This window comes from Balaenoptera borealis (assembly GCF_965194805.1).
Source record: "Balaenoptera borealis genome assembly, chromosome: 3".
Classification (NCBI taxonomy): domain Eukaryota; kingdom Metazoa; phylum Chordata; class Mammalia; order Artiodactyla; family Balaenopteridae; genus Balaenoptera; species Balaenoptera borealis.
This window is the reverse complement of record NC_138866.1, coordinates 147,197,895-147,211,107: the sequence shown is the minus strand read 5'-3', so window position 1 is coordinate 147,211,107 and position 13,213 is coordinate 147,197,895. Positions and strand designations below refer to the sequence as shown.

Here is a 13,213-nt window from a genome sequence, read left to right as displayed (position 1 = left end):
GGCAGCCATTCTACTCTCTGCTTCTATGAGTTTGACTATTTTAGATTCCTCATGTAAATGAGATCATGCAGTATTTGTCTTTTTGTGTCTGGCTTCTTTCACTTCCAGGTTCATCCATGTTGTTGCAGATTGGCAGGGTTTCCTTCTTTTTTTAAGCCTGAATAATATTCCATTGTATGCATATACCACATTTTTTTTTTCCATTCATCCATTGATGGACATTTAGTTTGCTTCTACATCTTGACTATTGTGAAAGGACCATGGGAGTGCAGATATCCCTTTGACATCCTGATTTCAATTCCCTTGGACATATACCCAGAAGTGAAATCGCTGGATCATTTGGTGGTTCTATTTTTAATTTCTTGAGAAACTTCCATAGTGTTTTTCATAGTGGCTGTACTAATTTACACTCCCATCAATGCTGTACAAGGGTTCCCTTTTCTCCATATCCCTGCTAACACTTATCTTTTGTTTTTTTGATAATAGTCATTCTAACAGGTGTGAGGTTTTCCCTGATGATTAGTGATGCTGAGCAGCTTTTCATATACCTGTTGGCCATCTGTATGTCTTCTGTACTCTATTCAGTTCCTTTGCCCATTTTTTTTATCGTGTGTGGTTTTTTTTTTTTTTTTCTTTTTCTATTGAGTTATGAGAGTTCCTTATATCAGCCTGGGGAATTTTGAAGAGACAGAGCCAAAGGACAGTTCTGCCCAGAGGGTCTTCTATATCCTTCCTTCTTAGAATTTAGGGAGCAGCCAGGTAGGCCAGATAGGGGTGGGGCTGACTAATCCATTAGGCACGATGCCTAAGGCACAGGAAAATATATTAATTTCTTTTAAAATCAGAAGAAAAAAAAGAATTTTTAGGCCAAAGAAAATGTCTTAATATATATTAATATATTCATCTTTATGTCAACCCAGTCATAAAATACAATTTAAACACATTTTTTATGGAGGAGAGAGCCCTTGAAAACAAAAATGTCGAAACTCCACAAAAGTCATAATGTGAGGGGGGAGGGAGTGCTTCTTCTACCACTGGCAGCTCATCTTGGGCCCCCAGGTTTCTAACCTGGCCACCTCCCCTTTGAAGTCTCCCCCAGAGGCTACACTTCGACTCCATGAATGGGCCCACCTGCCCCAGGGCTTGCCACAAAGGAGTCAAACAAGAGAACCAAGGCTCTCAACAATCCCGGGGTCAAAACAGACCCCTGTACCCGGGCTTGGGAAATGCATCCCTAGACTGTTACATACTTGGGCAAAGGGCAGTAGGGAGCTGGGAAGGGGTCCAAGAAATGTACGGGAAGACGGCGAGGGGCAATGCTCCTTTCTAGAGTGAGTTTATTAAATCCTTACAACCCCTGTGATACTGACCCCGTTTTACAGAGGAGGAAGCACGGGCTGAGAGAGGTTGAGGAACTTGCCCAAGCTCACACAGCTGGGATTCCAACCTTGTTAGGTCGTAGATCTTGACACCCAAGACTAGGCTCCTTCGTTACAGATCCCTGGAACCCCTCCCTCAGCCACTGTGCGACCTAGCGCGCGGGCATGAAGAGCAGCTCTGTACTTAGCACCCCGCCGTCCCTGAGGGCTGTTCCCTTTTTCCCATTCCTGCTCTCTGGAAACTCATCCTTTCAGAGCTGATCCTATAGGCTCTCTGGGCCTCAATTTCCCCTTTGTGCGTGTGTCGGGCAGGGGTCTCCCTCTAGTAACAAGGAAGAGGGAGAGAAAGAGAAGGGAGTGGCTCCCTTCCCCACCCCCACCCCCACCCCCGGGGCTAAGGTCCCAGCCGGGTCTTCAGGGAAGCCCACCTCCCGCCAAGCAAGGTCCCGCGGGCAGGAAGGGGGCTCGGCCCCTTTAAATCCCGCGCGGAAACGCCCGGGGCTGGGCCGCGCCTGTCCCGGATCTGCAGCTGGGAATAGCTGGTCTCCGCGCGTCCTCCCGGCGCTTCCCCTCGCTATACCCCACCTCGCGGTGCCCCCAGCCCCGCGTGCAGGCTCCTTGCGCCAGGCCTCGAGGGCGCCGCGGCCGTGGGGAGAATGAGCCGCATCTATCACGACAGCGCCCTCCGGAACAAGGCGGTTCAGAGCGCGCGGCTGCCCGGGGCCTGGGACCCCGCCGCCCACCAGGGGTAGGCTCCGCCCGCGTCTCCCCACCGCCTCCCGGGCTCGGCCTCCGTTGGCTCCCGAGGCTCAGCTTTGAATCCGGGCTCCCTGGTTGGCAGGGGGAGGGGGTGCGCCAGCGGGCTCGGGTGCGGGTGGGAGGAAAGGCGGGGCTCGCCAAAGACCTCCCTGGCCTCCAGACCGCTCCTCCCTGCGCTCCCCTCGGAGCGCACCCCCCCCCCCCCCCCCCGAGACACTGATCGGCGTAAAGCTCACCGAGGGTCGGTCCCGACTCCCAAGCAGGGCTCAAAAGGCGGTGCTTACTTCACGTCAGCCTTTGTCTCAACCCCACCTCGGTGACTCTAAGCTTCATCCCGCTGCCTTGCTTTCAGGCCTTTGCACAGGCTGCACCCCGCTCCGGAAGGGACAGTGTCCTGCTGGACGGCAACAGCGGGTGGGAGTTGGCCTGGCAGGGCTGGGGGAGGGGCAAGGCCTTTCTGGAGGGCGTGTTGGATCCGGAGGGCCAGGCCATGCCATCACGGACGCCGAGGTCATGAGAACGAATGGACCATTCCATTTGCAATTACAAGCACTAAAGAATGAAGGGCGTAAGGGGCGGGGGGCGGTAGGGGCAAGTGAGGTCCAGGGAGTTTTCACTTTTTATCCCCATCCCTTCAGCTGCCCCCACCCCTCTCCCATTTCCGTGGTTCCAGAAAAGGAAGTCCCCAGGTTCTGCTTTTATGAAAACTAGAATTGGGAAGCGGGGGTCCAGTTCCTCTCAGTGAGGGACCCTGCGATCTTGGGCTCGTCACGAAACTTCTGAGTCTGGGTTTCTCCACTTCTAAAGTGGATACGAATGAGAACAGGAATATGAAAGTGCTTTAAAACAGGTGCAAAGGGAAGATACTTTATAGCAGCTTAGACCCCGCCCCCCCAACAAAAATTCGGTGAAATAAAAAACTAAAGTCCTCCGGTCAGAGTGGCCATCAACAAAAAATCTAAAAACAATAAATGCTGGAGAGGGTGTGGAGAAAAGGGAACCCTCTTGCACTGTTGGTGGGAATGTAAATTGATACAGCCACTATGGAGAACAGTAAGGAGGTTCCTTGGAAAACTAAAAAAGAATTGCCATATGACCCAGCAATCCCACTACTGGGCATATACCCTGAGAAAACCATAATTCAAAAGGAGTCATGGGGCTTCCCTGGGGGCGCAGTGGTTAAGAATCCACCTACCGGGCTTCCCTGGTGGTGCAGTGGTTGAGCGTCTGCCTGCCAATGCAGGGGACACGGGTTCGAGCCCTGGTCTGGGAAGATCCCACATGCCACGGAGCGACTAAGCCCGTGAGCCACAATTGCTGAGCCTGCGCGTCTGGAGCCTGTGCTCTGCAGCAAGAGAGGCCGCGACAGTGAGAGGCCCGCGCACCGCGATGAAGAGTGGCCCCCACTTGCCGCAACTAGAGAAAGCCCTCGCACAGAAACGAAGACCCAACACAGCCATAAATAAATAAATAAATAAACATTTAAAAAAAAAAAAAAAAAAAAAGAATCCGCCTACCAATGCAGGGGACACAGGTTCGAGCCCTGGTCCAGGAAGATCCCACATGCTGCGGAGCAACTAAGCCCGTTTCTCCACAGCTACTGAGCCTGCGCTCTAGAGCCTCCGAGCCACAACTACTGAGCCCCGTGCCACAACTACTGAAGCCCGTGCTCTGCAACAAGAGAAGCCACCACAATCAGAAGATGGCGCACCACAACAAAGAGTAGCCCCTGCCCCCTGCAACTAGAGAAAGCCTGCGCACAGCAACGAAGACCCAACACAGCCAAAAATAAATAAATAAATAAAATAATTTAAAAAAAGAGTCATGTACCACAATGTTCATTGCAGCTACAATAGCCAGGTCATGGAAGCAACCTAAGTGTCCATCGACAGATGAATGGATAAAGAAGATGTGGCACATATATACAATGGAATATTACTCAGCCATAAAAAGAAACGAAAATGAGTTATTTGTAGTGAGGTGGATGGACCCAGAGTCTGTCATACAGAGTGAAGTAAGTCAGAGAGAGAAAAACATACCGTATGCTAACACATATATATGGAATCTAAAAAAAAAAAAAAAAAGGTTCTGATGAACCTAAGGGCAGGACAGGAATAAAGACACAGACATAAGGAATGGACTTGAGGACACGGGGAGGGGGAAGGGTAAACTGGGACAAAGTGAGAGAGTAGCATTGACATATATACACTACTAAATGTATAACAGCTAGTGGGAAGCAGCTGGATAGCACAGGGAGATCAGCTTCGTGCTTTACGACCACCTAGAGGGGTGGGATAAGGAGGGTGGGAGGGAGACACAAGAGGGAGGGGATATGGGGATATATGTATGCATATAGCTGATTCACTTTTTTATACAGCAGAAACTAACACAACAGTGTAAAGCAATTATACTCCAATAAAGATGTTAAAAAAAAAGTAAAGTCCTTTATATTTAGTAAACACTTAATAGTTTACAAAGCGCCTTCATATACATGATCGTATGTCATCGTCATAGAAGCAGAGTGAGGTGGATATTACTCTTCCATTTGGTGGATAAGAAGACTGAGGCTCTGGTTACAGTAACCCCCTGCAGGAGGGGCCATAGCTCGGTCTTGCAGCCTGTCAATGTTCCTTCCTACCCTCTGGATGGTGCCCCAGCCTTTGGGACCCTCAGAGGAGTGGAGGCCCAGTGTGGGAGCCCAGAGAAAGGGGCTGCATCATACTGGGCCTGCCCAGGGACCAGGTAAATGGGAGACACACCTGGGACTTGCTTCTGTCCTAGTGCAGACCCTGACCTGAGCCATCGCACTTGTGGTTCTTGCCTGAGGACTGACAGAACCAATTGAGCCCTCATTCTCTCTCATCCTTAGGGGGAATGGCGTCCTGCTGGAAGGAGAACTGGTCGATGTATCTCGGCACAGCATCTTGGATGCCCATGGCAGGAAGGTGAGGATGTTTCCCTGGGGGCACCCGCAGGGCACTGGCTTCAGGGTCCTCACCCACCAAAACATCTCTCTGCTTGGCTCTGCCAGTGCCAAGACTTGGGGTCCAGTTCTTTCCTTGAGGGGCTCACAGGGCAGGTGGGGGGGGTTGGTTGGGAGATTAGCAGCCAAAAGGAGTGACAGATGGAAGAGGTCAGTTAGGGCTGTGCTGGGTGCGATGGGAGGGCCTAGGTTCTTGCTGAGAAGACAGACCAGGCCCTAAACCCAAGGGGTGTGTTTGGGGCCAGGACTGGGAGGGCTGAGAGCAGGAAAGGGTGAGGTGAGTGGTTCAGGACTCAGGCTGTGGGTTCTGAGTGGGCTGGAAGGCCTGCCTTCTGAAGAGGTCCTCTCACCTTCTGATGGAACAAATTTAGAGTGCTGGGAAGCTTGCTGGGTAGGCAGGATGAGTGGCTCTTTATTCTAGGGCTGAAGGCCCAGCTCCTGTCCTCTGGCCTGGTGGTTCCCACTGCCTCTGGACCTGATGGACAAGGTCAGAGTGAAGTTATCTGCCTATGTGGGTGCAAGGTCAACAGTGACCTTCCCCTTTAGGGGTACCAGCTCTGTAGCTGGGAAGTCGTGTGTACTTTGAATTGTTTAAAATTGAATTACTTTAAATGCGCTGTTGGAGTTTGCCGTCAGAAGGCGCCTTGAAGTGACCGCATTTGCAGAGTGGTGAATATCTTAGCATGGGTTTACGCATCTTTTTTTTTTTTTCTTTTCTTTTTGGCTGCACTGCGAGGCTTGAAGGATCTTAATTCCCTGACCAGGGATCGAACCCTGGCCCCCTGCAGTGGAAGCACGGAGTCCTAACCACGGGACTGCCAGGGAATTCCCTTGCACATCTTTTAATATCACTGTGTGGCTGGGTGTTTTGGAATGTTGGATTTTTATAAAGCAGGTCACTGGTGTGGACCTGGACCTCCACATGTGTAGGGGTGTGAGAGCGTTGAGGTGGGAGGAGGGTTGCTGAGTTCTGGGCCTTTGTTTCCAGCCTGAGTGTGAAGTCCACGTTGCTGATACCACCCGGGGCTTCGGTTCCCATGTCCATGCCCTTCTCCTCCTGTCCTCTCAGCCTCCTGGGGTTATGCCCTTTATCACCCGCCCATCTCAGATGTCCATGGACACACCTGGCATTCTCCATCCTGTACTAGCCATTGTTTCTTTCCTGAGCACTAATTCTAAGTCTCCACCCCTCCCCCCCCCCCAAATAACCCCACCCAGATGTGCTGACCACCTTATCTCCTTGATCTGTAGAACGGAGCTCATTAAATCCCTTCTTGAGGCAGGCCAGAGGCCTGGGGCTACACAGAGCTGGTTTCTCACCCACACCCCATGTGAACAGCCTCAGCTCCTGCTCAGCGCTAGTTTCAGGTCAAGAGATGCTTTGCTGCACCCTCCGCTCCTTAGCACGCAGGTCAGCAGGCTGAGCACAGCAGTCTGGAACCCTAGCCAGCCTGCCCAGGAGAGCCCAGCAGTAGCTGATGTGGAGCTGGCCTGCCTCGGCCGTCCTCCACAGGCAGGGTGTTCTCCAGCCCCTCTCCAAACTTGCCTCCTCCAACTCCTTCTTTCCTAATGATAGTGCACTAGACGCCCCCGACCACCAGCCTGCAAACCTCCACTGTCTCCCCTCCCCCCTCCCCCAGGTGAGTAATGCCTAGTCCCGTAGGCCTCCTACCTTGACCATTTTCCCCTCCCCTCCCTTCCTCTTTCCATGTCTGCTCACCTCACATGGGCCCTCAGGAACTCAGCCTGTCCTGACTAAACCTTGCACCCCCTCTCCTGCCTTCTGGCTGCACCCAGCACCCATTCCTGCCCTGCTGCCAGCTTGTCTCCTGAAAGACATCTCTCAGGGTCTCACTGCTGTTCAAAAACCTTTCAGGATTCCTTCTAGTCTACCACATAAAATGCAAACTCCAAATGCCAACTCAAGGCTGATCCCCCACTTGCTTCCCCAGCCTGGACTCCCATGAGACCTCTAAGGGTCCTGCATTGCTCAGACATCCACACAGGACCTTGACTTTTATTTTATGTACTTGTCCAGGCTCTTAATATTCTTCCTACACCCTTATCCCACAGTTGCAGGTTTCTCCCCACTCTGAGACCTTGCCTTCTCTGTTTCTCCCAGGAAGTGGTTTCCTTTTCTTTAATCTCCTGTTTTGTGTGTGTGTGTTTTATTATAATATTTATTTATGTAAAATTTTATTGATGTATAGTTGATCTACAATGTCGTCAGTCTCCTGTTTTGATTAGGATAGCTGGCAAAGAGCACTTACAGCACATTTCATGCTTTATACTGTGCTTGCTCCTTGAATCCTTACAACGTGCCTGAAAGTAGACATCACGTTGTCTCCAGGCAACAGGGGAAACTGAGGCTAGGGGTGATTTGCTCCAGGACTCACATCTGTTGGAAGAGGCACAGTGGCTGTCCTCACTCAGAACTCCATTTCAGTGCCCTTTCCATGGCATCTTGGCTGCTTCCACTCCTGCTTCATGGTATTTGGGCTCCTTGGTGCTCGGGTTATGGTTTTCTGTATACTCTTTCTGTCTCTGACATGTGGAGGCCTTGGGGTCAGGCTCTGAGCCTGCCCTCTCATGCACGTCTAGCCATGGTTCATTATGTGTGGCAAGTGCTCTACTAAACACATGAATGAATGAATGAATGAATGAATATTGGGAGTGGGAGCCTGTGGCCAGCTTGAATATCTTTTGGAGCTGGGGTGGGATTCTGGGGTAGAGAGTGAGGTTGGGGGGCTGCAACCGGAGCACGTGGGGAGTGTGTGTTGTGTTGGAGGCTGAAGGGAATGAAGCAGCCCCTCACTCTCTCTCTGCTTGGCCCCAGGAGCGCTACTACGTGCTGTATATCCGGCCTAGCCACATCCATTGCCGTAAGTTCGACCCCAAGGGAAATGAAATCGAGCCCAACTTCAGCGCCACCAGGAAGGTGAACACAGGCTTCCTCATGTCATCCTACAGTAGGTACCCTTCGCCCTTTCTCCCTCAGAGCCTTCGTACACTGTGGTCTTCCTTTGTCTCCAGAGGTCTCTTGGTCCCTAGAAAGTGTCTTCTCAGCATGGTTGGCCTTGAAGCCCATGTTTGGCCTGAGGGCCCCCTGGCTGGACTCTTCCTGCTCCTCATTCACTCAGAGGGTCCCCAGTGCCCCACCTCAGTGCTGAGGACCTGGTTGCCTTCCCAGCTCCTGCCATCTCCTGCAGTCTGGCAGAAGCGTCCATGAACCTGCCTTAGTGCAGAGCCCAGGCCAGGTGGCCTCCATTTTCCTGCCAAAATTCTCACTTGGTTCTTGGGCCCTTTGTGATCTTATTCCTCTTCCCAGTTTTGGCTGGAGAAGGACCTCCTTGCTGTCTGCCCTGTGTGAGAAGGTCTTGAGGTTGAGTGGGTACTCATCATCCCTCTATCATTTTATCCATTCATGCTTTCAGTTGCTCATTAAGTATCTGAACATTTAATGAGAATCCACCATGTGCCAGACCCTGAGCTGCATGCTGAGGGTTCAGGGACGAGCGAGACTCGGACTTGCCCGCAAGCCGTTCTCAGTCTGGTAGAGGAGATGGACAGGCCATGACTGGAGCCCTAGCAGGGGCTCTGAGCCCAGGCAGGCGTGGTTGGGGGAGGTGCCCTGGAGGAGGGAATGCCAGTACTGGATCCTGAAAGACAAGCAGGTATCAGCAGGGTGCCAGGGCTTGGAAGGGTGTTTCTGAGAGGGAGCAGGGTGCCAAGGGCATTCTGGGAACTGAGGGCTCCCGCAGGGGACGAGCAGCCCCGTGGAGAGGGCAGTCAGTCGAGGGTGCAGGGGAGCTATGCGTGAGTGGTTTTAAGTTAGGTGAGTGATGTGATTAGATTTGCTCTTTTTTTTAATAAATTTATTTATTTTTGGCTGCATTGGGTCTTCGTTGCTGCATGCGGGCTTTCTCTAGGTGCAGTGAGCGGGGACTACTCTTTGTTGTGGTGCGTGGGCTTCTCATTGCAGTGGCTCCTCTTGTTGCGGAGCACAGGCTCTAGGCACTCAGGCTTCAGTAGTTGTGGCACGCGGGCTCAGTTGCTCCTCGGCATGTGGAATCTTCCCGGACCAGGGCTCGAACCTGTGTCCCCTGCATTGGCAGGCGGATTCTTAACCACTGCGCCACCAGGGAAGTCCAGATTTGCTTTTTAAAATCCCTGGGGAGGGACTTCCCTGGTGGCGCAGTGGTTAAGAATCTGCCTGCCAAGGCAGGGGACACGGGTTCGAGCCCTGATCCGGAAAGATCCCACATGCCGCAGAGCAACTAAGCCCGTGCACCACAACTACTGAGCCTGCGCTCTAGAGCCCTTGAGCCACAACTACTGAGCCCGCATGCCTAGAGCCCGTGCTCTGCAACAAGAGAAGCCACCGCAATGAGAAGCCCGTGCACTGAAACGAAGAGTAGCCCCCGCTCACCGCAACTAGAGAAAGCCTGCACGCAGCAATGAAGACCCAATGCAGCCAAAAATAAATAAATAAATAATAAATTAATTAAAAAATCCCTGGGGAAGTGAAGAGACTGGAGACCAGGAGGCTGTTAGGAGGCCGTGATGGCATCTAGGAGGGGGGTAAGAGGGCCAGGATTAAGGACTGGTTAGTGAGGATGGAGAGACTGGGCAGACTCAAGATAGAGGAGGGACCATGGCCTCAGTGTCGTGGTGAGAACCCTGCCTGGTCACTGGGGTCTCAGTGGGAAGGCAGAATTGTGTGAAGGGCTTGAATCCTGCCTCCTCCACTGACTAGCTGTGTAACCTTGGGCAAATTACTTAACCTGTCTAAGCCTTAGTTTTCTCATCTGTGAATAGGGATAGTAAAAACATTGACACTTGCTGAGTGCCAGGCCCCATACTAAGTGCTTTATGTGCATTCGATATATCTTTCACACGTCACGTCAGTCCCGTCAGGTAGGTACCTCTTTTATCCCTATTTGTCAGGCACAGAGAGAGGTTAGGTAACTTGCCTGTGGTCATACAGCATGTAAGCAGATTTGCACCAGCCAGCCTGGCTCCAGAGCCCGTAGCCATAACTCCTCTGTGATGCGTTCCTTGAGTACTGGCAGGATGGGAACTCAGAGCCCTACCTTCAGGTGGTTGTGAGCGTGTACAACACTGAGGCCTCACCTGGCTCCTAAAAAGCCCTCCTAGAGTGCTTGCTGTTACAGTGGTAATGACTGTCTCGTGCTGTGTGCCTGCAGAGGTGGAAGCCAAGGGGAACACCGACAGACTCACGCCTGAGGCGCTGAAGGGGCTGGTGAACAAGCCAGAGCTGCTTGCGCTGACGGAGAGCCTCACCCCCGATCAGACAGTGGCATTCTGGATGCCTGAGTCAGAGATGGAGGCCGTGGAGCTCGAGCTGGGGGCTGGGGTACGGCTGAAAACTCGAGGCGACGGCCCCTTCCTGGGTGAGCAGTGCAGCCCTCACTGTGGCCTGATGCTCCTATATGGCCTGTGGGGGCTCCTGGCCTCCTGTCTGAGGCTTACCCACCCCTCCAGATCCGAGCTCATGGAGCAGGCCACATCTGGCCTCCCCGCGGACAAGACCCCTTGAGATTTATTCCTAAGTCCCTGGGCAAGTGCCTTGGGGCCAAAAGCCTGGACACTTTGGATCCTGGGGTGCTGCCCAATCCCATGGTTCCTGTGGGTGACCTCTCCTATCTATTGCCTTGGGGATCCCATCCAGGGCCTCCTTGAGCACACTCAGGCCTAGGGGACCCCAGCAGAATGGGCCAGCCCCCACTGTGTTTCTGCCACACGGAGAGAGGCCTTCAACTTCTCCTTTCAGATTCATTAGCCAAACTCGAGGCTGGAACAGTGACCAAGTGTAATTTCGCTGGTGATGGGAAGATGGGGGCATCCTGGACAGACAACATCATGGCCCAAAAGTCTTCAGAGGGGGCTGCAGTGGAGACCCGAGAGCAGGGGGACGGCGCAGAGGACAAGGAGTGGGTAGGTCCAGGGAGATAACCGTGGACCTGGCGTTGGTGTGGTTCATCTCCTGGCAGGAGTTTTGTATGCACTGGTTGTGGTTGGGTGTAGGACAAAGAGACAGCAGCATAAACTTTACTCCCCAGCTTTGGTGGAATTCCTGAGAGTGTGTTAGCATCAGGAAAATTCCCTCAAGCTATGAAGGGACCTTTCTTTTTGGTGGGTCTGAACTGTGCCAATCAACAAGAGAGCCCCAAAGATTTATGAAAGCAAGGGATGGAAAGAAGGGAGCACAGAGGGGAACCAAGGAAACTTAATTCCATTAAGGCTCCAAACATTTCTACTTCAAGTGAATACATTAGCCATGTTGAGCAGCTGAATGAGCATTTTTCCCCCCTTTGTTCTGGGCTCCCTGCCCAGAGTGGCTGGAAAATGGCTGACCTGGTCCTTAATAGTTATTTTGGCCCAAAGTTCAGCCCCCTAGTTGATCCTCAGCCTACTCACAGTTGATTTGGTATTTTGAGGTATATTTCACCTGAAGATTTGAATTGGTGTCAAAAGGCCCCAGATTGAACATTTAAAACAAAGCCTCAGAAACATGGGCTCTTCATCTAGGTGATGAAGATGATGATATTTGCCAGAGAAAGCAGGAGCAGATAGAGGGAGTGGATTCCCTTTTGTCTTAATAGAGTGAGTCTTGGACTAAAAAACAATTGGAGTTGCCAGGCTGGCTCCCTGGGCCAACAACAATGAGATGAGGCCAAGTCAGGTAGCCGCGGGCCCCACTGGTACCACTCCATCGAACCCTTGTTTGTCTGATGACGGTAGAAGACTTTTACGAAATGTGCTCTGTTCATATCTCTTTACTTTACCTCTAGGACGACTGAGGTCAGTGAGAGATGGGGTGCCTCCGGGGCCCACTGTTGAGCATTTCTTCCATCAACTTTCACTCTGGAGCTCGAGAGAGCAGGTCCACCAAGCCTTACCTGGTTCTTCCCTACAGCCACTGTGGAATACCCTTTGAACAAGCTCTGCTAAAATCAAATGCAAGACCCTGATGTTAGACGTGGGGCCCCAGCCTGTGGCTCATGGAGGGTTCCTCCCTGGATGTGAGTCTAGCCTTCCTAGACATTTTCATGGTGGCCCTCCCCCTGAGTGGCAGCCTTGTTTCTGGAGGCAGGCAGGGGGCAAGTCCCCCAGGGCAGTCAGAAGAACTGGACTTGGTTTTGGTGCAGAACTGGTGGGGAATCCCTCATCTGCATGCAGAGTGGCTCAGAGGAGAAGTTAGCGGGGCCTCCTTCTTCTGCCCTTGTTGTATTTCCTGCTTTTCTTCTGCAATTGCCCTCCTCTGCAGCACTCTGTGCTGTAGCCTCTGCCCTCCTGCTCAAGCCTCCTTGTCCCCTGTGCCCTTTTCAGTCCCCAGAGCTGCCAGTTCTTTATTCCTCCTCTGGTTCTCTGCCACCCTGGGGGTTCCTGTCCCCTGACCTCCTTTGGCTGCTTTCCTGGGGATGCTCTTTTCAGGGAGGCTGAGAGCGTTCACAGGTGTGGCCGGCTGGTCTCCATCTCTCTGACTCACTCTGCCAGGCCACATTTTGGACAACACCTTTTTTCTTGTTGTTTTGTACCTTGAGAACTTTTTACGAATGAGTAAATCTTCAGGAAGGATTCCTCTACACTGACTGTGTTATTATTAGGTATAAACTGAGCAACCTCCCTATAAGAAGAAAGCCGTATCTTTTTGGTCATGAACATTGCCTTGCTGGGTAGTATGCCCACACCCACATCTATGAAGAGATCTGGAGTTGAAATCTACACATCCTAAGAATGGGTAGGGACTTGGTGGAATGTGGATCCTGCTTCTCTCAGGGAAAAGAGGGGTGGTGGTAAACTAACAATTAGGGAGTCCCCTAATGTGTCAAACACAGCACTAGATGCTTTCCATGATGATAATTATAGTCCCTGACTATTGAGTGCCTCTTGGTTCTATTACTTGTGCCAAGCTCTTCCAGTATCTTACTGAATTGTCACAACAATCCCAAGAGGCACATGTGATTATTATCTCCATTTTTTTTCATATGGTTTTCATGGTTGAGGTCCCAGCGTTTATTATCATGGTTCAAACTTTCATTTGCCTTCCTGCATATTTGAGCCTGGG

General features: G+C 51.8%; 1 protein-coding gene and 1 long non-coding RNA gene across 2 annotated transcripts in view; one reads left to right on the top strand and one right to left on the bottom strand.

Moving 5' to 3' along the window:
• The window catches only part of LOC309626981, a 57,638-nt gene extending 53,911 nt beyond the window's left edge, over window positions 1-3,727 (bottom strand). The window contains exon 1 of the long non-coding RNA XR_014243478.1: window positions 2,375-3,727. This is a non-coding gene — a long non-coding RNA (uncharacterized lncRNA). The remainder of the gene's footprint in view (window positions 1-2,374) is intronic.
• LOC309626960 (arpin) lies at window positions 1,876-12,731 on the top strand. The gene is made up of 6 exons (XM_082388429.1): window positions 1,876-2,127; window positions 5,008-5,083; window positions 7,958-8,090; window positions 10,329-10,535; window positions 10,916-11,079; window positions 11,937-12,731. The coding sequence occupies exons 1-6, from the start codon at window positions 2,036-2,038 to the stop codon at window positions 11,943-11,945; spliced, it is 681 nt and encodes a 226-aa protein (XP_082244555.1). The 5' UTR covers window positions 1,876-2,035; the 3' UTR covers window positions 11,946-12,731.
• Window positions 12,732-13,213: the final 482 nt, after the last annotated feature.

Coding starts and splice junctions, on each gene's coding strand:
- LOC309626960 (XM_082388429.1), top strand. CDS start 2,036: ATGAGCCGCATCTATCACGACAGCGCCCTCCGGAACAAGGCGGTTCAG. Junction 5,084..7,957: donor TGGATGCCCATGGCAGGAAG/GTGAGGATGTTT, acceptor GCTTGGCCCCAG/GAGCGCTACTACGTGCTGTA. Junction 8,091..10,328: donor CTTCCTCATGTCATCCTACA/GTAGGTACCCTT, acceptor GTGTGCCTGCAG/AGGTGGAAGCCAAGGGGAAC.